The sequence below is a fragment of the Manacus vitellinus genome, unplaced genomic scaffold (genome assembly GCF_001715985.3).
Source record: "Manacus vitellinus isolate BGI_N305 unplaced genomic scaffold, ASM171598v3 scaffold_10_pilon, whole genome shotgun sequence".
In the NCBI taxonomy this organism is placed as follows: Eukaryota; Metazoa; Chordata; class Aves; order Passeriformes; family Pipridae; genus Manacus; species Manacus vitellinus.
This window is the reverse complement of record NW_021938838.1, coordinates 10,588,226-10,614,666: the sequence shown is the minus strand read 5'-3', so window position 1 is coordinate 10,614,666 and position 26,441 is coordinate 10,588,226. Positions and strand designations below refer to the sequence as shown.

The 26,441-nt window shown below is 44.3% G+C and overlaps 1 protein-coding gene across 3 annotated transcripts in view; it reads left to right on the top strand.

Annotated features, from left to right (window-relative positions):
- Positions 1-26,441, top strand: part of ZNF423 (zinc finger protein 423) — a 187,452-nt gene that overhangs the window by 19,476 nt on the left and 141,535 nt on the right. The window contains exons 2-3 of one of the 3 annotated variants that reach the window (XM_018084889.1): positions 6,904-7,104; positions 11,042-11,122. In XM_018084889.1, the coding sequence (XP_017940378.1) occupies positions 7,008-7,104; positions 11,042-11,122 (178 nt within the window). In that variant the 5' untranslated portion in view covers positions 6,904-7,007. Of the gene's footprint in view, positions 1-6,903; positions 7,105-11,041; positions 11,123-26,441 lie in introns of those variants that run through there. The other 2 variants (XR_003212954.1, XM_008920526.2) reach the window with 2 other exon arrangements.

The following is a 26,441-nucleotide window of genomic DNA, read 5'->3' as shown; positions in this document are numbered from 1 at the left end:
GCTAAGTTAATGAAGAATGCTGAGAACTGCCCACTTACTTAGAAATCAGTATGATTTAATACATACTGGTGTGTAATAAGGCTCTGTTGTGAAATGTTATCATGTGTGCTTCCTAGAGACTCTGACTTCTGTGTATTTTGTTGTTAATGTACTTCACACAAAACAGTATTATTGGTATAGTCTGTGATTTATCCTGTGGGTTATTATCCAGAGAGATACCTAGCACTGAGCATTCTCCCTCTTCCCTTGCCTTTTCAAAAGAAGCTCTTGTAGCCACCATTGCTGCTTGTCGGTGGAGTCTGCTGTCAGAGCCACACAAATGACAGCTTGGAGAGGCTGCAGCGGCCATAGCCCTAGGAGGGCATGAGGAGGTAACAATATGCAATTTTCATGGTTCAAGGGTAGCCTTATCCTACTGTTCTTCATTACAGTGCTGCAGTGAGATCAATTTTATTAAGTTGTAAGTCTTAGGAGGCCAAGACCATTAACTACATGCTGGATCAAATAATTTTTTTGGTATTATGATTGTTTTTTATCTCTTGTTGGGGGAAGGCAAGATCTGATGCACAGATCTCTTCAGCCTGAGAGAAGCATTGCATGGTGACTGAGTGTCAGGAGGATTGTGTGCCTGTGTTGCACTCACTCTGCCTTCTCATGTAGTGGTGTTTCATGCATTAGCCTTTTAGGCTCTTTGTTTTTCAGCTAGGCACCTTTTTTCTTTACCCCATGTGGTTTGACACTGTGAGAAAGTGGTGTGCTGCACTGCATGATAGAGCACCAAACCTGCTTGCTTTTGATGCATGTAGTGATGATTCAATGTGTGGAATGAGCTGCCTTTGATACCTGGTCCTGGTCCTACAGCTGGGATGCAATCCACACTCTCTGACCTGGTTTGCTCGGCTGGAGCAGGTTTCTGGCAGCTTTGTATGAGTACAGGCACACAGCTTACAGCAGCTCACAGGAGGGCCCTGGCCCATTGAGAGGTGGCACCTGTGTTCAAAATGCAAGTGTTTAAAAGAGACATTTTTTGAAATGTTAAAGAGCCACAGAATGGTGGTACCCAGCAAAGGAAAGGCTTTTTATCCTACGTGAAGATTTCAGCTGAAATTTGTTTGTGTTTTAATTACTAAAACACTAGTGGCTTGTTTTGCATCTGTTGATTCTTCTTTGGCCACAAGTATAGAGCACTTTGGACTCTTTCTGTGTGACAGTGCTAAAGAACAACACTAAAATGTAACAAACCACATAAAAGTAGAGACCTCCCCCACACTGTTTTGGCATTTGATGCTGAGCGAAACATTTACTAATGAACGTTTAGATTAGGCTTTTCCTTTAAGTCATTTGTCTCTTTTGTTCTCACTTCCTAATTATAGATGAAATTTCCTTTCCTTTTGTCTTGCCGGGGAGCTGAGCAGCAGCCCCAGGGCAGGAAGGCTGCACTCCTGGGCGGGCGCACCCTGGGCGGGCACCTCAGGGCTCTGCTGGGCCCCAGGGGGGGGCAGTTGTGTGCCAGCACTCGTCATTCCTCCATCAATCAGCTTGTTTGTCTTCAGTGCCATTTACTTTTATGACTTGTCCTGCATCTAGGGAAAATTCCTAGGAATTACCCGTAGCCTTCCGTGAGACCTTCGATTGTTTTTGTTTGGACCAAGGCAAGGAATGAAGTGATTCCACTTTCCATTCTTCATTTTATCTTTTGCCTTCCAGCTGTCAGACCTGTGCAGAAGCTGTGCATGTGTGTGCACATGCTCATGTGATGCTTTGCACAGCATAACTTTGCAGCCATAGCTCTGCATGGCAAAGTTGCTGGAACAGAAAGTGCTGCCCAGCACTGCATCAGGGGATGCCTGCTGAAAAGAAGCCACTCTTGATGGAAGCCCTGTAACCAGAATCATTTAAAGCCAGACATGACCCTGCACTAAATAGTAGAAGAACAACCAAAGAACAATCCTAGATTTCAAATAAATTCCAGCTTTTAAAAGTCCTCAGGCTTAAAAAAAAAAAGTTAAAGAAAATTTACTGGCACAAAGACAGAATGGCTTGCCTGCTCTGTATTGTGCTGATAAAATAAGAAGTTTAAACTGCCCATATTTGATTCCACAGCTGAAAAAATAAGCTAAGAGGTTGATTTTTTTTTTTTAATTTCTCTGGCCCATGTGTTATATGGTGTTACCCATTTCTAAGTGTCTCAGTGGAAATTGTAGGTAGGCATCAGCATCACTTCCAGTGTGGCTCTGAGCTTTTGTTTCAGTCCTGCATCACTACCTGAAGCCCCCAAAGCAGTTTGCTGTGGCTGGGCTGTCACTGTGGTCCTGGGCTGAGGCTCTGCCATGCTGAGCTCCAAGCACAGTCCCAGCCTGGTGGTGGGGCCGTATATCCCAAGCTGACTGAAGCAAGTGGAAATTTGCTCTTGATTTCGTTGAGGCCCGAGCTGAACATGGTACATGTAATCTGTTTTCAAATATTTGGCTTTAGGAGCACGTTGTTCCTGTAACAGAGCTGTTTTGAACACAGCTCAGAAGGCATTTCTACTGACTGCAACTTTCAAACTGGGCCTTTGGGAATTCACTTTTCCAGCTTTGCCAAGTTTGCCACATTCCTTGGACCACCAGGTCAGGCAGGAACACTCCCAGTTCTTGCTATGTCTCCTCTGAAATAGTAACTTTCTAGAGCATAAGATAGCTTGTACAGAAAAACCAAGAGTCATTAACAACATTAACTTTAGTGGCAATTAGAATAACATATTCTTGACTGTTGGCCAGATTGTTTAGGTCATAGGGTAAAATATTCTTCTTGTGCAAAGCCCTGCAGGCCTTCCACTGTGCTGCAGGGGGAAAAAAAAAAAAGAAAAGAAAAACAAAAAAGCCCCCCAACCCTGTTTCCTGACATTTTGGGTAGTGAGGTCTACTTTCAAGGCTGATCTCTCAAATCGTATCCTCCCTTATTCATAAAAGAAAATTGTTAGAACAATCACTAGATATGGCAGGTTCGTTTAAAAACTAATAATAACACTTTTGTGAAATGCGAGGTCCTATTTTATGCCCTTCTTAGAATTGATTAGTGATCATTTACCCTGAAACTTGGTGCCAGCAGCTCCCTTCCTCTCTGCACACCGTGCCAGTGGTGGGTGGGAGCTGTGTGCCCATGGTGCTGTGCTGCCTCCACAGTGGTATTCCATACATAAATTCCTCACAGTTGGTAACTGTGATTATCTGGCAATCTAGATAAAAACTACTTACTATTAAGTTCACTAAAACCCACGGCTTAAAAATCCCATCTTAAAAATTAGCTGTGTCAGTAAATACACGGGTCTGTGCTTGGTGCTACAAGACAGCCACTGATGTTTGGAGACTGCAGAAGGTGCTATTGGCTCTGGCAACCAAGGAGTCCCTTTTGCAGGGTAGTGCACAGACATGTCCCCTCAGAGCCAGGCTCAGCTCCAAAACCACCCCTGCTCCTGGTGCCAGCAGCGCCTTGGCCTCCTGTGGTGACCCAAACCCTTCCAGCAGCATGCTCGTGCCCACGTGCCCATCCTGCCTGGCTGCACGGTGCTGGGGTGCTCCTGCAGCTCCTTGCCAGCAGGAAAATAGCAGGTTAAATTTGTGAACTCCTACAGCAAAGCTCCTCAGAAATGAGTTCCTGAGGAATGCTCATGGCCTGCTGTCCTCATCAGGGAAACTGAGCTCATCGTGGGAGCAGCTGGGCTGCATTTGAAGCTTTTCCTTGCTGAATGGACCACCCATTCCCATCAGTGCCCTGGTATTTTTGCTCCCCTGGGCAAGGAGCTAGTGTCTCCCCAGGGCTGTCCGCACCCTGCATACCCCACTGGCAGCTTATGGTCAAAATAGTGGAGACAAAGGTCAAAAAACCAGGAAACACCACAGATTTTTCTCATCAGTGTTTGGTATTCACTAGGCAAGCACCAAGTGTGCAGCTCAGCAGAGGAATCTGAAGACCATGTTGTTTGACGGACAGTACAGCAAGGTGGGGCAAACATGTACAATTTCTTCAACTCACCGAAAACAAAAAAAATCTCATTGTAAAACTATGTTGCATTTGCTAAGTAATTTCTGCAAACTTCACTCTTGTGTTATTTGACATAAAGCTCTGTCAGGCAGCAACACTTTTGAGAAGTTGCCTAGAGGATCATATTTCCCATTCAACAGGGAATTAAAAAATGTTTCTGGAATTTTGCTTTGCAGTCGGGAATCTATTTTCTTATCTCACATTGTACAATTTATTTTTCCTAAAGCAGTGTGCTAAATTATTTGTTATTGTTGGACTCAGTCAAGCAGCTTTATCCCTGGTGTAGCCACAAAGTATTGGAGTAAAACCAAGGATGAATTTGTCACAGCGTACTCACCAGATCAGCTGGTCTTTAGGTTAACTCTCAAAAGACAGAATTTCTGCTGAAAATATTAGTGAAAGTCCCTTAAAGCTCCCCAAAGTTGCCTAAAAGCTTTCTTCTTCAGGCTGTGGCAAAGTCAGTTCAGAAGTGCTTCCCTGAGCTCTTGGTCAGCAGGCGGCAAGGAAGCAGGTCCAGTTCTTTAGGTTAGATTTATATACTCGGACTACTTTTATAGGTTTCTGTCTTATGAAATTGGAGAGTTGATATTCTGATTTATTAACCATCAAGTCTGCAGGACATATAGGCTTTAAAAAGATTGAATGAGCTAAAATGTTTGTGATTGCAGTCTGGGATGAGAGACTGGATGGTGTGCCAAGTAAATATGACAAAATGTGATAATTTGAATATGTACATTAAATGATGTGTGAAATAAAGCTAAGCTAGCATAGCTCTAAATGTGACTTATTATTTGGTGAAGTTAGTAGTATAAAGAAAACCAGAATCATTGTTTTTTTCATTACAATACATTTTTATTTAAGGAAGAGTCTATAAAGCATGAGGTTCAGCCAGTGGCATTTTATTGAATAAACGTAGTACAGATGATGACTTACAATATGGAGTGCTTAGTGAGTGATACTTTTTATAACCAAATCCTTAAATTCATTACCGCTGTGTAAGTGGCATATCTGATTTGTTAAGACAAACATTATATCTAGCTCTTAATGGAAATTTTGTAGTAGAAAGGTGTGTATAATTTAACAGTAAAAGAATCTGAAAATGTGCAGATCAGTTAACTGCTAAGAGGGATGCTGTGACACACCACAAGCAGGCACTGATTTTTAATATTTCCATTGCAATTTGAAGGGTACGTCATGTTACAAGTGCTCCATGGAAAACTGCAGAGTGTTTTACAACGGTTGATTTATGTTACCATTTGCAGAGCAGAAGATGGTATGAAATGTGTTCTGGCTGGATAGTGGTAGCAGAGCTATACTAATGTGTGTGTCTGAATTGCAGTGCTTGTGGTAACCAGTTTTTGTCTTTAATAAATTTTATTTTCAGCTTTGTTTCATGTTCTCAGTGTTGGTTGTCCTTAATCTTTTTGGCGCTGATCTAATTTTAGAAACAATTCATCTCTCTGTTTGCTGGTGTTTCGTTAATGGCTTAAAACCCAAACGCATCCCAAACCAACAAGGTGGCGACAAGGCTCCCTCCTGCCTGGCTGAGAGCAGCTCCTGGGCTTTTGGGGTCAACCAGTGTGTGAGGCTCTCTTCTGCTGGAAGAGCCTGTGGTTTTGTCTCACTTTGCTGGATGACTTCCCAACTATTTCTGTTGTACCAACAGGGATGTATTAAGAGTGTGAGTTCTCATGGAGGCAGGTGAAATAGTGCAGGTGTAGCACCCGTGGCTGTATCTCTGTGTTGGGGGCACACGTGTACAGAAGAGGCAGAACCATCTCCATCTCAGCTGGTCACCAAAGCCTGGTCAGCATGGCTGGCTTGTCTAATGGATGCTTTCCCTGCTGAGAGGGCAGCGGGGACTTAGAAGGGCATTTTCAGCTCTGCTGCCTTTCCAGAGAGCCCAAGTGAGGGTTGTCCGTGGTTCTGCATGGAGCCATTGGGCATGACTGGCTTCAGGCACATCTGAGTCCACTGTGGCCAAGGAGGTGTCCTGGAGGCAGGAGGATGTGGCTGCAAGTCCATCCCTCACGACAGGCCACTGAGGGCATGTTGGGGGGTGACTGCCTGTGACCAGCTGCCCCTGCCACCCACCCCATGGCCAGCGAAGAGCCAGCTGTGTGGAGCTGCCTCCTGCACAGCCCTGGGGTGCTCAGCCCCCCACCCTGGGGTGTTTCTGGAGCTGCCACAGAGCTCAGTCTCCCTGTGCACCAGTGCAAATGAAAACTTGGCAGGAGGTGGCAAAGATACATGTGCTAGCCCAGGTTCCAGTCATGGACCAAGATAAAAAAATATCTGAGAGACCTGAAGGTCAGATGCAATGTGTCTGCTCTCAGCTAGGTCAGCACAATGTGAGGCTCATCTGCCCAACCAAGTGCCTCTCATTAGTTCAGCGGGACCTCTCACGTCCTGGGATACATGTGTGCTTTGGGATCTTCAGCTAGAGCTTTTTTTTTCTTGTTGTTACTAATATTGGGGCTTGGAGGCGGTGGGAAGAGGAGAGCATTGAGAATTAAAATTCAGCACATGCCTTTTCTTTGCGGGCTGTAATTAATCTTGCCAATTTTTAAAGCTTTGAGAATCTGGTTAAGTGATAAAACACTAACAACTTTATATGACAGAGAGTTAGAGGCTCCCGCTACACACCCACCAGAGAAGATTAGAAGAGAGTGTTTGCAGGATTCGCACTAAGCAGCAGAGAATACAGTTGAGAATTGTTGCACCACATGGTATAAAAACCGCATTAATATAATGAAAGGTGTCGAGAATAATGTGAGAGCGGCTGTAATTAAATGTATCTTAATAAGTGCAACATCCTTCTTAAAGCTCTTATTTTTCAGACCTCTCAAACTTAGAGGATGTTTTTGCTGTTGGCAGGTGGCCTGGGAGGAGAGCTGGAGAGCGAAGCGAAGGACAGCCGGGCCCTGGAAGAGAGGAACAGTGTGACGAGCCAGGAAGAGAGAAATGAGGAAGATGAAGACATGGAGGATGAGTCAATTTACACCTGCGATAACTGTCAGCAGGACTTCGATTCACTGGCAGACCTGACTGAACACAGGGCACACAACTGTCCTGGAGGTAATGTTAAACTAGCTTTACAGTTCTGACAGGTGGTTAGCTGGGTAATTGGACATAGCAACAGCTTGAGGCCTCAAGTGAGATTAAAGAATTAATAATGTAATTTTACAGTTAATGTAATTTTATTGTGGTGCCTTGGGTAGCCTTTGTTCACTCCTTTAATAAAATTAAAATAAAAGCAACAGCTTTCCAATTGGAATCTGTCAGTAATTACGTTAGACAAAAATGTTTTGAGGTTTTTTTAATGCCAGAAGTTTCAGGCAGGTTTTTTTCCCCCTCTCTCAAAATGTAGGAAGATTAAAAAAATTAAGTGACTGAAGTGTGCAAAACTCCCAGGAAGAAGGGCCTCTGAACCCCATGAAAGAACATGACAATTTCTGAGATTAAAATTCATAGTACGAGTTTTGTAATCCCACCCTAAAAATACACCGTTCTCCCTAGGTTATTATTACACTGCCTTTTGAATTTTATGGAAGTAAGGATGGCATCAGCCTACGCTGATCTTGATTTTACTTTCTGTAAAGTAAGAACAAGCTCAGAGCACCGGTGTGAACAATTGCAACATATCTTGCTTTTCCACGGCTGCTGTCGCGTGGCCGGCGGTAGCAGCAGGTATTCTGCAGAGCACACTAAGCCGATTTACGGGGGTAGTAAAAAGCTTTGCAGATTTTACTAAAGATTAAATAAAATCTTAGGAGGGGGAGCAGAGAATATGTTCCTATATATTTAAATCAGAGACTCTCATCCTTCACCTTCCCGGAGTTGAATACTCTGCCATCACTTTATCCTCCACGCTCGTCTAAGATATTTTAGGCAGTTGCTGTTATGGCAGAGGGGTAGGTTGAGGCTGCCAGAAGGCAGCAGTACTGCCTCTGGTGCAGCAGTATCCCATCCTCTGTCCCCTGAGTGCATATTCCTCCTGGCCACTAAATTTGTTTTGTAATTAGTCCATGTTTTCTGCTCTCCTTTTTGGGCATAAGTAAAATGATGCTCAGCCAAGAAAAAACACATGAAATGGAGTGCAGCAAGGGGGGGAGGGTGAGTCAGGTGGGGGCTTCGGCTTGGCCTGACTCCCACCCCAAGAGCATCCTCTGTTGTCTCACTCTGATTTACAGAGGAGAAGACCCCCTGCTCTCACTTCCACCTGCTTTCTGGGAGGAAGGACAGAGGGATGTTGGGGCTTTTCCCCAGCCTGCAGTTGGGTAAGGATTGCAGACTTAAGCCCACCCCCAGGGCTCCTTGCTCTGCACTCTCATTTAAACCCCACACAGGCTGCAAACTTGAAAGTGCATAAAATTGAAAGGCTACTTCTTGCAAGGTGATTTCTCGGCCAGCTGACAGCCACGGCACTGGCCTGAGACTTCTGCAAATGGCACTCTGCTGCAGGGTAGGAAGCAAGAAAATGCCATTTTGTATTCAGAAAAACCCTTGTGTTCCAAACTGGAAGGTGAGCTGCACAGCCCATGTAGACATCGGTCCTTTCCAAAGGAGCAGCCGCAGGGACAAGCTGTTCCTGAAGCCATCCCTCACGGGAAGCAGGACAGGCAGGACCCCAGCAGGGCAGGTGGGTGGCTGTGCAGGCACAGGGCACGTCCCCAGCAGCTGTCCCTGGGAGCCGCTGCTCCGCCGCTGCTCTGTCTCCGGAGTTGTGCTGGTACAGCTGCTCGTTGTGCTGGGGGGAGCCCCACCAAGAGAAGGATCTTTTTAGCCCAGGTGTCTGCTTGGGTCTGGCTGACTGTGTGACCCCCCAAGCAGCTGTAGTGGTACCACTGGGGGACTGGAACAGGGCAGAGGGGAGTGGGCACTGCTGGGGGGTACTCCAGAGGAGGAACATAAGGTTATGACAGGTGACCAGCAGCACTATGAAAAGGAGCAATTTTTTTCCTGAGGCAAATCTGAATTAAAATGTAGCGACCTAGAGATTCTATTCCTGTCAATACAGTCAGTGTTTTCACACTTCAGTTTTTATTTATCCTCAATGTAGTATTCTGTTGATAAGATTAAGAAAAGTAAATTATATTTTGGGGGATTTATCAAAATAATTTGTTAGTATTCTCATTGCTATTTTTGATTGCAGGTAACATAATTTCATCTTCTTTTACTGTCTTCACATGTGCTGATGATTTACAAAGACATTTTGTTACAAAAAGGCACTGTATCTGGCACTATCTGCATATACATGAAATAAGTGCTAATTATCTCCATGTGAGCATATCCTTGTTCCACAACAAGAGTGTCTGTTTTCTACTTAGTTTAATCTATGTCCTGAAGTGATTTAAAGTAAATAGGAAGGTTGCACTCATATGTTTTGGAATGAGAATGTTTCCATGAAGGCAATCTGGAATATTGCTTGATATTCACATACCTTACCTTGAGGAAATAACAACCAGTTTGTCTGATAGCCATGAGAATTTTCATGGAAAGCATGTGAAATGCATGTCTTTGTTCAGTTCATCTGAAAAGTCTTGCACCACCTGGGTGAAAATCTAAGATTACATTAGGAAGTGTGGTATGTTTAAAGATTTTACCCCACAAAATGAGCATTCCTTTTGCCTGTAATGCCTGCCTGACACACCTGAGGTTGTAAAGCAGTGCCTGACCTCTTGGTAAACTAGATTTTCATGTCTTAATCTGAAGCAGGGCTTTCACTCGTGTCTACATGGGTCCAGATCAATACAGGTAATATTTGTAGCGATAATATCACTAGGCTGATAATACAACATAACTAATGACTTCCTTTGGGATACTGAAGGTAGGAAGGTATTGTAGCTCAGGAGTGTTGCAGGATTACAAGAGATCACTCCAAAGAATAGGATAAACCATCTATTTCACTGGAATCCCTTAGAAATTCATTACGGTGTGCTGAAGTTATAATACAGTTTGAACGCAGCTGCTTTGACATGTAAGGAGGTAACAAACAGCCATTTCCCCCCTTGCTTTTTCATGTATTTCAGGCTTGTTTCTTTGAGGACAAAACACTGCTGAAATCTAGACATCTCTGGTAGCATAAGTGCGTGGCATTCCTTTTGATGTCAGTGTAGTAGAGATGTTCTCCTTCTGACAGAATTAGGTGCCTTTTATACCTTTTGCTCATGACTGATGTCTGTGATTGCAGGTTGTAGGTTTCCAGTGTCTACAGGGATCTGAAAAGGGTCTAAATGGGGGCAGCTTGTACCAAAAGAACACCACATTTCCTTCCCGGCTCATATCTTCCCTTATCTCCCAGCTTGCCCCCACAAATGAGCTCTCCTGCAGCAGTCGTGGAAATAGTGCCTTAAACAGCTAGAGAGCATCTTGAAAACATACACTGAGAATAAATAAAAACACCTAGTGTATACACTGGATGTGTTAAGCTTTAAAAATGAATTTAAAACTCACTGGTATCCCATATCCCCTTAGCTAGAGAGGACCAAGTAATTGCATTGGCATCATGTGCAGTCTTTTTTATACATGTTTTTGCATACTGCTGTTACAGTGTAGGTGTTGTAGCATGATGTTATCTTACAGCATTAGTGACAAGAGTAAAGAATTACATGTGGATTTACAACTTACTGTGTCCTACAACCAGCACCAGAGGCTGCATACATCAAGCAACTGTTCTGTGATATATCAATGTCTGGTGGCTGATGCCAAGTGGTTTGTTGTCTGATAAAAAGTGGCTAAAAAGTCACAGGATTTGTCATTTTGCTTGTGTGTTTTAATCCACCTGCATTAGTCTGGGTTTAGCTCCAGTATTTTATTGTGTTATTTTTGCTTCCTCCGCCCCTTTCCTCCCATGGATCAGAATAGCCTCATGTAGGCCTGTTTCTTCAGTTGCTCAAGTGAATGTAGAGTGTTTTAAAGCAAATTAGTGCATCAATGAAGCGGACAGAAGTAGGTTTTGGCGGGGTCTCTGAGCATTTCATGAGGTCCTCTTCTGTTGTTGATAACTTTACAGGTTGTCTGTTTCAAACAGCAGCAGAGCTATATATGGATATTGCCAGCTTGGAAGCAGCTGATTTTTCTAAACTACTCTACGGTAGGAACTAGTTTATAATTAAAGTCTTGCAGTTGCTCCTTTTAAATGCCCTGTAACTTGTACACTAGGCTTACGTTTGAAACGAGGTATTGTAACTGTTTCATGCTAGTGTATAATTTTGCATTTTTCTTATATTTCACCTGCTACAAGAATTATAATTGCCATGCAACCGTATATGCAGGATGCTTATCCAGAAAACCATATACGGTAGCTTGTCAACAAGTGATGATGTCTCATGAATGTTTTTGTCAGGTGGCACTTTGTACTTCCCACTGACAAAGAGAGACATCTTACATACATTTCCAAAATTAGTCCTTCCCCAAAATTGTAATCTTTGGTTGCACCCGATTGGCAAGTCAGAGATTTCCTCTCTTTTTGCTGCTGCTGTTGTTGCATCTTTAAATTAATCAATTACTGATTGTCCTCCACAAAAGAAACTGAAATACAGTTGTGAAAAAGCAGTGTGGAAACTTAATTATACACCTAGTTTATACAGCTGTGTCTCTAATGACCTACTGGCCCTAATTACTGTGTTGTGGCTCAGTCTGAGTGCTCTTGTCCTTGCCAGAATTCTGCTCCTTTCTCTTAACCTGACTAGTGTTTCAAGCTTAAAAAAATAACAAGTTTCCTTTTTTTGTTCTTTTCTGTGTTGTCGTGCTGAAATGCAGTTTCCCCACTTTCCAGAGGTCATAGCAGTGTTTTAAAATTGGCACCAGAAAAGCTCAGTAATATCAGAAACTGTAAAAACATGGATTTTCCCTGGAGTCCTCAGTTCTTGCTGTCTAGATCTGAAAATGGGCACCGGGGCAGTGTTTTTATTGTCAATCACTCGGAGGGCTCCAAGCGCAGGCTCCTGTCCTTACTTTGTCCCAGACGTCCCCTCTCCAGCTGTAGGGGCAGCACAGGGATCCCAAGGGCTCTTGGGAGGGATCCTGGGCACTTGGCTGCAGTGTCCAGGTGCTGCACATGTCTCCCTGCAGTCAGTGTTTGTGCCCATCAGTGCTGAGAGCTCTGAAACCCCAGATTATTGTAGGGGTTCACTTGGCTGGGTGGTTTGGGTGGTCTGACTGCTGTCACCTCACAGGTGATGCTTGAGTTTACCTGGAGGTTCCCAACCAACCTTTTTCCAGGACTTCTGCTTGCACGTGCCAGAAAACCAGTGTGCTGATAAGGAACTGTGCTGACTGGCTTTCTCTGCCCGCCCTCAGTGAAATATATATTTATGGTGTAGAACACAAAGCACATCCCCACATCTGAATTCGGATCTGGAGTCAAACAGAAGCATAGTTGCAAATTTAATGTCAGGGTGGGTGTGTGTTACCCTTGCCCATGCAGAGGTTTTGCAGCACATCCTGTGCAGTGTCTGCTGAGGCACCAGCGCTGGCTCTGCCCCCTGGGTGGGGGCTGCTGGCAAAGGTGCTTTAGTGTAGCCTTTCATGTATTGCATACATTTGACAAAGTCATGCAAAGTGTTATGCTTCCTAACAGCACTGCTTGTCCGGTAGATCGGAGGGTCATCTTGCAGGCCAAGGTAGGTGAGACCCCCGTGCTGCTCTGCTCCAGCGAGGGCACACAGCCCCAGCACAGCCCCTTGGCACGGGGAGGCACCGGTGGGGCTGAGCCTCAGCACTTGTTTGTCGGGCTCTCTTGGATTTTGCAGGCGTGCCAAGGCCTGTAGGGATTTGGGGGGGGGACACACGTGAATTTCAAACAATGCTCGCCCGCCATAAACACCCAGCTCGGGGTGCGCTTTGTGGCCTCGCCGAGGGTCTCCCCGAGCGGGGCCCGGCCGTGAGCCCACGGCAGATCCGCGGCCACGCGGGAGCCGGCGTGTGGAGCTGGGCAGTGTGCTCGCTGATAAGAGTGTGCCAGTGCACCAGGCGCCATCCCCTGCCAATCGCCATGGCCACCTTTGTGCCGGGTCCCCCCGGGGACGGTGGCAAGGGAGGCAGCACCAGGCACTGCGCGTGCAGATAGGAGCGCTGCCAGCGCGGCTGCGGGCGGCTTGGTTGCATGTTACCAAAACCCCTGGCAGGAGGGAGGCAATGAGCTCTCTCCACCCCTTTCTTAGCCCCCTCGTAGCCAGCAGTCACTGTGGACTGCCCAGCTATGCATTCTGAGGCTGCACAGACATTTCGTAGCAATGATGATGTCTTTCCTCAAGCAGCATATGTTTTTCACACAGGAAGAACATTTTCCTGTCATTTTTAAACATATGGCCCAGTGAGGAGCTGAGGATGACAAGTTACCCTGCTTGTATTGGCAAGGGACTGTTTCATTCTTGCTACTTTAATTGAGTTCTTTTATCTGCTTTTATCTAGTTCAAAAAGTAGTCTGCAAAGTAAGCACAGGTATGCATAAAAATGAATAAAAAAGAGAAAGTGGGTGCATGTCTTAAATGAGGCCTCTTAAAGGAAACATGTTGTTCTTTGGTAGTCTTGTACAGGTCGGCCCCTTGCTGTCTGCAAAGCCAGTCTCACCTCCTGATACATTGCTGCATCAGAAATGAAGAGATGCACAGAGACTGAGCCACCCCAAATGCTGTGAAGCAAGAGCCAGTGCTGGGTCCTGGCCAGTGTGAGAGACCTCCTGTGTGAAGCAGGACCTGCGCTTGGGAGCTGGAGCCCACCCAGATCCCCCTGCAGCACCCCAGGCTTCAAGACAGCCCTTCTGTGGCACCAGGGGTGCTGGAGCTCTGCCTCCCCTTCTCCTGCTTCATATTTCTGTTTGCAAAGGGTAATCCATCACCATGTTACGCAGAGGGAGCATTGTGGGAGTCTACATGGGGCAGGCTTGTTTATTGGTATTATAGAAATCTAAGTAAGTTTTTTTTTTTTTTTTTTTTTTTTTAAAGAAGAGGGAGGGGTTGCAATGGAAAGGCTCCTTCCCAGGTTGGAGCCTGCCAAGTGCTGCAAGGGCAGCTGTGCCTACAGCAGGAGGAAGGATTCCTGTTGCCGTAAGCAGGTCCCAGCATTCAGGGAGTTTTAGACAAAACCCCGTATATGAAACGCAGTTCATAACTGCAGTGAGGGTACCCAGGACTACAACAGATGCATGCTTCTTACAAAGTGGCTTTTAATAAAGCCTTAGAGAATGCAGTGGAGGATGTACTGGGGTTGTCCTGTCTCAGATGGACAAGAGCATAGATTATTTGTGGTTACAATGCTGCAGAAGGGCACGCATTGCCTTCCTGTGGGCTGTTGAGGGAAGAAACTGTTGGCCATAACCAGCAACCTTTGCAGATTCAGAGCTGTTGAGATCTTCAGACTGCAGATGTGAGCAGTGAACAGGAGGTGCACTCTGAGTGTGCTTTCTTTCCTGATTTCTTTCCCCGTCCTTTGCAGACCATTGGGTAAGTAGTCTTCATATAAGGATGGCTGTGCTGAGCCAGCCTGATGGTCCCATAGTGCCATTTCCCCAGAATGTTTTTCTAGATGTCAGCAAACTTATCTGGGCACTTTGTGGTGCTTTTTATTTAAATTATTCAGACAGTCTTTTTCCATGAATTTCCCTTTAGAAGTGCCTTTAGCATTTTCTGTGGTGGGGACCCAGAGCTCAATTATGCATTGGGGAAAAGTACCTCCTTTTGTTCACTTTGGTTTTGTCACCACCTGCTTTCATTTGATACTCTCCGGTTCTTCTGGTGGAGGAGAAAGTGAGTGATTGCTCCTTTTCCCCCTTCTCCACCCACTCATGCCTGAGCAGACTTCTTTTGCTGCTCCCTCCACTGTCTCCAAATCCCTCTTTGCAGTCAATTTACAGATACCTCCTGTACCTTGACCCAGAGTAAGAGACAGGAGCATGGTGAAGCATGGCTGATGGGAGAGCATGGGGTCAGCTATCTCCTCCATCACTCGTGCCAGTAATGTGGTCATGTTTGTGTGTCTGTTCTGGCTCCCGAGCAGCAGGCGAGGGACAGTACTTGTCCTGGTGTGAAGACCTGGCAGACAGAAAGATGGTGTCTGGCCATGTAGGGGAAAAACAATTAAGACTTCAATGTTTATTAAGAAAAAAGCAACCAGCAGTGCATTTCAAGCACTCATCCCACAACATAATTTTGCTGTTGGAAGTAGTGGGATTAAACAAGTCCTTCTAATGTTGATTTTCTTTGAATTTGTAGAATATAAATGGTGTTTTTTTAAAATCAATTAAAAATGAAGGAAGTATGTGTACAAACATTGTCAAGAATTCCTATCTTTCTTTTTTTTTTTTTTTAAAACAAGCTCTAGAAAAAAATCCCCACAGAAGTTCTGTAGTGCATATTTGAATGCTTTTGTTGTAGCCTCATTAAACTTGGCTTGTCTGCAGATACAGCTGGCATGTTATTAACTGTGCTCCAGGCTTGGGGAAGCCAGAAAGCAGCCTCCACCCCCTGGTGCCGGCTGGCTTTAGGGAAACGTGCCAGCATGGGTTGGTCCTCTTCAGCTGGCTGGCTTTGGGAGCGCTCGCTGGAGCATCTCCGCATGGCCTCTGGGTCCGGGAGCCCAGGGCTCAGCCTGCCTCGAGTGCCACCCGAGGGAGGGCTGTGTGGTGTCCGCCGTGCCGGCTGGCAGCCCGCGCCCCTGCGGCACAGCATCCCTGTGAGCAGGATGGATCCACCAAGGTACGTGTCCTCCCCTGGACAGCCCCAGCCGGGTGCTCCGTTCTCCGTGGGCGTCTCACGCCTTTCTTTCCATGGGCTGGCAAGAAGCAAAGTAGAGACCGTCTGCCAAACAGTTCCTCTGTTCTGAACGAAACTGCGTACTGGACTGAACCAGTCAAATAAATTGAATAAGGGAAATATTTTCCCTGCACCTGCTGGAGAGGCTGTTGCTCTCCAAGCCGGGTTTGCACGTCAGAGGACCTCCACCAGAGGTCTAAGTAGCTTCTGACTTTCTTCAAAGCTTTGGCAACAAGTACGTATGTTCTGAATGCTGTTTCATTCAAATAATTTTAATAGGTGCTTCTAACAGTAGGGTGAATTTTAAAAATAGATTTTGTTATTTCATATTCAATTGAAAATTGTTGAAAATATACTCAGTAGAAATTTAAGTTAAATTACATGTATTAACTACAGGTAATGTCATTCAAACATCTTGCTTATTATAAGAAGCTTTCATTGTCTTAACTAATGAAAAAATTGATTTGGTGTTTTCAAGGCACTTGGTCTGTTCATGTTAAATACTTCCTAGGGCATTGGAGCACTTTGTAGTCTTTAAACATTTAGACTAGCAACCTCCTCCTGACACGAGGAATTCTTATTTTTGTCATCATGGAATTAAGAAGTTGTCACTGTAATTTGGCTTAAGTTTTGCCTCCTTCTGAAAGGAGTACTCCTTCCTTCCTCCCATCTCGTGCCTTATGCTGGTACAAGGTTTGTGTTGTCTTTGGGAGCTGACATTGCTGACAATTAAAAGAACTGATTTTTAGTCTGTGCAGCTCCCAGATCTGGTACCCTATGGAGCTGCACAAGCCTTATGTCGACATGAGGGGAGCAAGAGGTCAGGCTTTGGGGGGATAATTCAAGACCATCCCCCCTAACAGCCTGAGTTATTTTGGATGAAAATTACTGTAACTGCACCACTTTGCTTAATGGCATGCATGAAATTGGTGGAAGAGCCAAGGTCTTTAATCCAGGTGGATTTTGTTGCTGGTGATGCCTGTAACCATGGGGGTGAACTTCCTCTTGAAACCATTTTGTTGGCTTGTAGGTCCATCTCTTCCTTAAGTTTCCTTGAAAATCTTTATCAGCGTAATGGTGAAAGACTTTTTGGCTCCTCTTTTTGTTGCTACTCAATTACTGTTAGGCTTGCTGAGGAGGACATAAGGAAAGGCTGAAGAAGCCCATTGCTTTTCTCTTCTCCAGGGAATCCGTTACATTAAACATTTGAATAGATTTTTGAACATAATTCCCAGTTATTTCCTCTACAGTGAACTCAGTTCACTCATGCAGACTTTGTACTTAATGATATCTCTTAAAATAAATGAGATTTGATATAATTTATACTAAATGGTCATTTTAGAAAGCTACATCTACTAATTATTCATTAGAAAATTTGAAAAGACAAAAGTAGAATAAATTCCCTTTATAAACTCACAGTCTATAGAAATATAAATACACACACCTGTGTTTATTTTCTTTGAGCAACAGTGAATGCCAGCAATTTACTGGACTCCAAGAGTAGTTTAAGCAGGTTTGAAGTACATTGTTCAATATGCATTGATCAGCCACAGCAACCAACCAATCCAAAACCAGCCAAAAATTCAAGATGCATCTAGGACAGTTATTTAACATTTATAGTAGTACTCAGTTTGTGGTTTGTCTCTGCATCATATGAGGTTGTGCTTTTGTGACTTCTGGCTGTGTGCTTGGGGTGACTGCTCTCTGTCCTCCCCTCTCCCCGTTGCCTGTGTCCCTGTGGTCCCTCCTCAGAGGCTTTTTCCTTGCTCCTTTCTGGACTTCCACCATTCTACATCTTGCTCTCAGCAGTCCTCTCCCCGACGCTGTGCTGGCATTTGCCCTTTCCTGGCCCTACATGTAACTGAGTCACTTCACAGATTATACATTTAAGTTACACCTTACTGTGTTACTGGTTTCTCCTTTACTCTCAGCTGCAGTTGCTCTCTTGTCCATTGTCCCAGAGCTGGCTCCTCCTTGGAGCTCTGTACACATGCAGAGCCTTCCTTGAGCCATCCCACAGGGACCAGCAATGGCAGATCTCCTCAGAGTGCCATGAAAAATCAAGCTGCTCCCTGTGCTGTCTTGGAAGGCAATCTCAGCTAGGTTCAGATGAACTAAAGACATGTGCTAGTCAAATCTTTGTTCAAAAACCTAGCAAATTATTTAATTTGCATTCAGACAGCATTCAGATCCAACCTGGATAGCTGCTTGATCTCACCTTACAGCCCTTCTCTGTTCCTTCCTCTCTTACAGACACTTGTCATGGTTTGTTTTACAAGAGCTGTTTCACGTAGGAATTGAATTCCAAGGTGTTTTAATGCCATCAAGTGTAACTGGGTTTGATTTTCACCAGAACTTCTGGTACATATAAATAAAGCAGACAGTAGTCCTTGCTTTTTATGGAGGATAAACTGTCATCTTTAGGAGGCAGTCACAATGCTGTTGCACTCCTCACACAAATAAGACAAATTCAACCCAAAATTTAACACAAAAGGAAATGAAAGTGAGTAGGATTTTCTTGTTTCACCTTAAATGAGAGAATACTGAGTTTTCCTTTTGCCAGAAAACTGGAAATGGGAGAGAAATGGATCCTTTCTCTCAATAATTACATATGCATATACATATCTGTGATGTACAAAATACCTCATTTTCTGTTAATGAGTTTGGTTTTGAAGACCTGACTGGCTAAGATTGTATTGAAAACAACATCATTACTTTGGGGGAGCATCAGTCTTAATTAAAAGAGAAATGAGGAGAGACAGTCCTTGCAGCAAGTTGGGGAGAGTGATTTTTTTGTGAGTGGTACTGGAGTTGGGAAAAGTGCAATCTGAGTTAGCAAAACTATCTGCTTTTCCAGGGGCTGCCACAGCAATTGGCCGTGCATGTCCAGATCACCGAGTGACAGGCGGGAGAGCTTGGCCACTCCAAGAAGGGAGGAGAGGGAGGAAGGGAAGGAGGATGGGGAGAAAAAACAGTTTGTGAACTTGCCCCTTTTGAGATAGCAACTGCTCCTCTCCCGTGCCCAGGATCACTGCTGAACAGCCGGCAGCTGCATCCCACTCTTCTTCTGCTGTCAGCAAATGTCACTGCACAAACCTCAGTAGTTTCAAGGAGCCACTATTTGTACATAGGGAATAGAGGAAACTCATGGATAGAACTGTTGTGGTGTGTGGGCTGCTCTGGATTTTACTCTGTGGAAAGAAGATCTCCACAAATGTTTTAAATTAAGCTATCCTTGGTAATTCTGGTGGTATGGAGCCCAACCAAAATTTCAGGGAAAAAAAATAAGTTGCTCTGTTAAAGCAGACATGAAAAAAAATGAAGGGCTTAACTTTTGTCCTGAGGGTGATAAAACAGCACCACACAGCTGAAAATCAATCTGACCTTCACCCACGTGATGCTGTTGTCTCAGTCTGTCTTTCATTTCCTTTGGTTGAGTGAAGGCCACGGCATTCAGTAGGGAGAAAAGCCAGAGGGAGGTGCGGAGAATCCTGTTTTCTCTGGAAAGGCTTCGTTGCTTGCATAAGTTGACTCTATAAAGTGATTTGCTGTAAAACTTTAAATTATTTTATTAAATTAAAAAAAAAATCCTTCTTCTTTTAATAGCCAGCAATCACATTAAGGTAGAGAAGATATGTGCTGTAAGAAATGAAGTGTTTGTGATATAAAACATTGTGTTTTAATTAACCCTAGAATTAGTTGGTATTTTGAAATGACGGCTTCATGTAGCAACAGGAAACCTGCACATTCATTTAAAAACCAGAAATTTGTACCCAAAGCGGAGAAAAAAGGACAATTATTTTTTTCTAGAGATATTTTAACATTGTGTTGCAGGCTTTGCAGAAACAGAGAAGGTACCCAGATACACAGATATTTACATAAATAAATCATCAGTTAGGGCTTGTGTATAAGCAATATTACTGATTTTCAAAATAGAGATACAATTTCAATTGGTGAACTACTAATTTTGCACAACATCCTGTAGCAAGTGGATCCCACCTCATTTTCTTGAAGACAGAGAGTGAACCAAATGAATGGGTAAAATTTGGTGCAGAATTTTAATTCTATTAAACAACAGAATCAAGAAAGGGGAAAACTACATGCATAAGCACATCTTGATATTCTTTTTGACATCCTGAAAGCAATTAAAAGTGCAATTCCTAGCTCTTCTTTGAATCCCCTTCTTCTTCCATTCTTTTTGAATTTAAATATGACCCAGAGCCAAGAAGTTGCCAGCTATTTCTCTTGGAAAAAAGTAAATTTTCTGCACAGGCTTTACAAAACTAAGACTGTTTAAAGTTCTGCCTACCCTAAAATGCATTTTTCCTGATTCATCTCATCACACGCAGATAATGTCCTTTCATGTCAGAGTCATAAACTACTCTGTTGCTTTATATTTTTGTGCTGTAGATCCCCTAGTTACTGTAGCATGGAGAGAGGGAGGGCTACCTGTTGTTTTCTTTGTTCAACAATTGTTGCCTGTTTTAGGAAGGTCTATAAGAAATGTCATCTTCTTGTTAAAAAGATAAAGGCAGAGATTGTATGTAGCTGCAGAGATTAATCTCTGCTTCCTAAAGGTTAAGAATGAAACAATTTGTTCATTAATCTGTTCGGGATGATGGAGATTAATTTGTGACTAGAGCTTTTTATTTAAGTGTGGTTTGTCTGACATACCGACCATCGTGGACACTTTTACATGGTATTAAAAAAACCCAAAATGGTAAATATAAAAGATGTTGGGACCTTTTCCTGGCGAGCACTGTTACTCAGGTCTCCATGCGATATGCCAAAATGCTATTTGCATAAATATAGAATTTAATAAGTTATCATTCTGATTAACGTCATTAACTGCTTAACTACTGTAGAAATTGGCTTCCAAAGTTGCTTGATGGTAGCTGTTGCTCTCCACGTCATTCCATTTGCTGTCTCACTGGGGATAATGGTATGCAAGGGAAAGCAAGAAGGTCAAGGATCTTTTTGTTTAGTCTCTTTGCACATTAAAAGTTCTATTATGTGTTTGTATTGCATGTGGTTTCCAGTCTGTTGGCTACAGTGCTTTCAAAATCCATTGATGATGAGTTTGTGAGGCTAAATATATCTTGTGGGTTATGACTACCAAGCTATCACTTTGTGTAGCAGTCAGGGCCAATATTTAACAAGTGTTTTTCAGAATGTGGAATTTTGAAACCGAGTCAAATGATCTTACAAAGGGGTTAACAGAAATGCTAATACAGAAGATGACAGCAAATGCTCGGTCTTTGCTGACAGTGGGGGTGTTTGGAGCTATGCTGTGCTGTTTGTGAGGAAGTGGCTCTCAGGTTGGGGTTTTTATGGGTTTTTCTAGGGGTGGGGGAGCGCTGTGGTATTGTTGGGAATGACAGAGCCGCCACAAAGCTGAATGGGGTGAAAAAAGAAGTGGTGTCCTCTCCAGCAATCCCTTTCTGTGCCCCCAGCAAGGCGTAGGTGCAGCGTGCTGTGGTGGGGGCGTGCGGGGGACCCCATGTGGGCTCACCCCACGGCTTCCCACCGCCCACAGCTGCCCTGTTGTCTGTCCCCCCGCAGGAGCTGAGCCTCCATCCGTCCCCCCGCGGCTGGCAGGGCCATCGGGCTCCGCTGAGACCTCGCGGCTGCTTCTTGCCCGACATTTAAGGGAATGCAAAGCCAGACTGCAGGATGCAGCCACGTCCTAAGGGCTGGCACAGCCGCCTTGCTTGTTTTCACTCTCTAGCTAGTAGACTGACCTTTTAAAAAAACAGTTTCAGCTGCTGTGAAACACTGACAATAGCTTTAATAGATTTCATTTTGGAATTAAATAGCTCTGGTTACATTTCGATAATGTAAACTATCAGCCATGAGCATGTTTTAGCTGATTGTTTCAGGCTGTGTACAAACTCAGGCAGACGTCACTGCCTCCTTACCCGGCGTTAGCGCAAGATGCTCATTTTCTTTAAAAATGAAAGCAGAGATTTAATTTTATTTTTTTTTAAGCAATTTGTGGTCTGACTGCATGAGTACCTTCACACCTGTCAAGTGAATCCAGTGTGCTTGTTCCTGAGGGCAACCTGACATCTGGGAAATTCTGCCTCAGCCCAGACCGGTCCCTTTGAAGCATCTCTGGTATTTTGAGCTGAAATGGAGTTACACCATCACACATCATCCTTTGCATTATTCTGTTCTGCTCCAGTATATCCTGCTTTTATAAATTTTAGTTCAAGTCCTGCTCTCAGGCTGCTTCAGGAGTGTTGCAGTTATCTGTAAGCTGTCTTGCTTTTTTCACTGCGGGGCTGGTAAGCTCAAAAACATCTGCAGGCAGGGTCAGTCCAGCTTGTTAGTCTTTAGAGGATATTTACAAAGTTTCATAAGGCTTGGACCCATACCCACACCCATCCTAGATGCAGTGTCTACAGATTTATCCCCAAGAGCCTCTTACAAGCTTTGTTTGCATTACTATCTAGAGCTATCCCACTGCAGAAATCCTCAGGAGAGAGAAGTGGTCAAGAATACTTAGAAACATCTGTTAAAAATTCAGACAAACACTGCACTGTCACTAGAAGCAGTTGGGATGGGACAAATGAAATTTACCATGTGGTGCAGCAAAAAGGGGCATTTTGTTTCTTCCTTCACTTTTCCTTAAAAATTCGTGGTTTGGTCAGTAGATCCAGGAAAATGCCCGAGCGGAGCACACTTGGAGCAAATAGCTGCTTGTTAACCGACGTCACAAACTAACTCCAGAGCCAAGCCTTACAGTCTTGCAGGAGCGCTGTTTCCCAAGTGCTCACATTCAGTTCATCACATGCTTTCTACTTGTTTCAAGAAACCCTGCATCAATTGTGCAGACTCAGAAAGTCGTGAGATTAGGAGACAAAGTGACTTCAACGTGACTTTTCCATTGCTTGCCGTACTTAAGCAAAAGGGAAGAAAAAGTTGCAGCAACAAATCTACTGGATGAACCTTCCAACTGGTTGCTGTTTTGTGTGTGGCTACACAGTGGATTCAGTGAGTACTTGATAAATATTGGCATTTGTCCTTGATGATGTGTCATGAAGTTATAGGCCATTTGGCAGGGAGAACAAGTTTTCTTATGTGTGAGGCCGGACTTGCGATGATGTTGTGTTCTCCACTGAGGAAGTTCAGCTGAGCCCCCCACCTGACCCCATTCCCCACAAAGCACGTTCATCTCCCTTTCCCATCCTCTGCCTACCAGCAGGACAAGAAGCAGAATGAGCTGTGTGGTTTGGCTGGGTGGCACATGCCTGCTGATTGCCTAGGACATGCCCAAGAGCAGGGATAAGTGCTGCCTCTGCTCTTAGCCTTTCTCTCAGCAGAGACCTGAACTGGGGTCTCTGCCCTACCCAATCAAAGGGAGGTTCTCCGATCTTAGAGAAACTCAATTTCTATCCGAGAAACTCAATTTCTCTCATAGCTCTCTATCCCCAGTCCGGTGTGATTCAAAAGTTAATAGGAAGGAACAAACAGTTAAGACATATGACAGGCAATATGATGACATAAACCTTGTTTTGTTAGGATGCCAGGATGAAAAAATGAACACAAAGCTCCTGAGAATAAATGAGTCACTTCAGATTGAGACTTGATGGACAATGTTGGCTTTGTTATCACTCTGCAGGTAGTGAGAGGATAGGGTTAGGGAGAATTTCCAGAAAAGTAGGGGAGTTGTTATTAGAAGGGTAAAGCTTCCACTGCCACGGATCCCCTGTAGTGGACCCTGCATTACCCTGGTCCCTCCTCCTTTTAGGAGCCTTTTGAGGAAAAGTCTTCTGTGACAGAAACATCTTTCAGGTCTTTTAATCTGTGAGCTGCCAGGTGAAAGAATAGGGCTAGGGAACAAAAGACGCTCAGATACTGCAGACAAGCTTTTGTAGGATCTGCCACGTCAGCTGTCTCTTATAAGGTCTGCTGTATTTTCTGTTGATGGTACTCTTCCCCTGAGGATTTTCCCACACCTGGGAATGCCTGCCATAACCCGCACTGATATTTTCCTCAATGCCTTTCATTTCTGCGTACAGATGGATCTGGGATATCACACACTGTCCTTGTCCTTATTCTGTTCTGCTCCTTGGCAGTCACAGCTTTCCTGGCTGGGAGCTTTCATGCCACCTCCCTCTCAGCCTTTTTCAGGAGGGGCTTTGCAATTATTTATGAGCTAGCTTGTCCTGTTTTCTGAATTTTCAGTGTCTGCAGAAGAGGAAAGCTAAGTATATGTTCTCTGGTTTTACATGGAATAGAAAACTTGAACTAAATGTTGGTGATTTGTGTTAGCAAGGTATCAGATTTTTTAGGGTGCTGGGAACCCTCCCTTTAAATCAATGTTTTTTTGGGTGGAAAACATCCTAGTGGCCTGTAACTACCTCTTGCCTTTGAAGTGTTTGGAGGCCCTGGAGGGGCAGGCAGCCAGCTCACTTGCATGCTTGTCAAGGGGAGGCTGGCTGTCCTGCTTATCCTGTATTCCCACTCACCATCCTCAAGTGGGTTTTCTCTCTCCCTCCTCTTGTCACATGTCAGAACAAGACGCATCCTGTGATTTACCTCATTCACCTTCCACTTGTGTTCTGAGGCTTGAGGATTTCCAAAATACAACGCGGTAAGCAGCAAAACTATAATGATTTGGGTCTCATAGCACCTCTGGAGCCATCTTTAGATTCTTCGATGAGATAAATGTCTATTCAAGCTGAAGAGCAGCATTTTCTCATTTTGCTGCTGCAATAGGTGGGAGGAGTGACTAACTCTTCCTTTAGAAGTAGAAAAGTGGATAGGCTTGTCTGCTGCCCAGTTGGACGATGCATTTACTTATTCACCCCATCCTCCACCACATCGCTGTTTTGGTTGCCTGCATGCATATGTGAGAGGGAATTATAGGTCTCCCAGCTATTTTCCCTTCCAAAGATAATTCAAATACAGAGTCTCTTCTAAGGAGAGATGCATACCGCCTCCAAAACACATATATACACAGAAGTAGATTTTTTTTTTTTGCTTTTGACCACCCTTAGATAAAAACTGATGGTTACAGCTGAATCTCACTTTTGAGTTTTTCATTAAAACTGTTCAAAGCAAACTACAGGGTGGAGGGTCTCGTGTGAGCCAAAACTAACCTCCATGTTCCTGCCAGTGAAGCTGGATTGCCAAATTTCACACAGCCGTGTTCTCTAGCACCTCCTTTGAACACGAGTGTGGTTCTGGAGGCTGTTTTGAAGCTCCCACTTGAAACACTCTCTGTGAGCTAGTGGAGCGTTTTCTGGCACTTAGGGTTCTGTATCTGGTAGCTGTTTGTGCTATAGAGAGCAATGAGTCACAGCTTGCTAAAGGAGAAAAAAAGGATTTCTTAGAAAACCTTTCAGAAAAGCTGAGGTTGTTTTTCAGCTGGAAGTGCTCTTGGTGTCTGTGGTGGAATTGGTGTGGCAAGTCACCTCTGTAGTGTTTCTAAGAATTACCAGATAGTGTAGTGGCTCATCTGAATACCCTTTTTGTATTATATTTGTAGCCAGTGACTTTCTCCTAGTATAGCAAATTTCATATTTTTCACTATTTGGACTACTGGATATGGGGTTTTGTACCTTGCTATACTTTTATTCTTAATGCTGTACTTGAATTACAAAGGTGCAAAACCCCTCACCTCCTGCTGAAATCTTGAGGAATTATGGGTGTTCATCATCCCAAACAGGCAAGTGATTGTGCTGCAGACCTCACTCTGAGTTGGTTCCTTTCTGTAGTTTACCAGATCATTAATGTTTCAGTTGGCTGGCTCTGAATTCATGACAGCAGTACATGTTAACAGAACTCAATGTGCTACTGCAGTCTCCCAGCCAGCCTGTGACACTGGAGTTTGGGATACACCAGCAGCGCTGTCAGAGATGGCTCTGCAGGGTGTGTATGTGTGTCTGAGCGAGCAGGTAATGGGCACAGTGAGGAGGCTGCCTTGTGCTCCTCAGCTCAGGCAGGTCCCCAGGTCACCATCTGGGATTCCCCACAGCCGGGCTCAACAGTCCGCAGTGGTTCTTTGGCTGCTGGAACTTCATTGTTACCACAAACTAAATTGCAACTGCTTTGGACATGAGCAAAGCTCATTGCAGACACCCTTCCTGATGCAACGGGGCTGTCCTGGTGTGGAACACAATCCTCCCTTTGTGCCCCATGCTGGATCTGTGATAACACCTAGCATGGCTGCTGCTGCACTGCTGACACTTCGGTCATTCCAAGTTATTTTACCATTTTTGCATAAAATAATAATATAACTTTGTGACAGCAAAAAAAAAAAAAAGTTCTGAAGGGCTGTGATTTAATTCCTAAATTTCCCACCCTGCTTTAAGCCTACCCCTGAGAAAGAAATGGCCAAAGGAGGAGGAGGAGGCAGTGAGGAGAGATGCCGTGCACCTTTGAGCTGGTATGGCAGCTGCTGATGCACAGACCTTGAGATGACGCATCAGACCTCGGCGTGCATGATAGTGTGGAATATTGAGCTACTAATGGGAAAAAATACCTGGACAATGAGGTAGTGGATTGGCAATGTTGCCCAAGCCAAAGGCTCTGGGAAAGTGCTGCTGTAAGCAGTCAGTGAGCCTGTGCATGAGCCTGCACAGGGAAAGTCTCTCAGATGTAGTGGGCCTCAGTTTACCCATTTATGAAAAAAAGAGATAGGGACTGGCA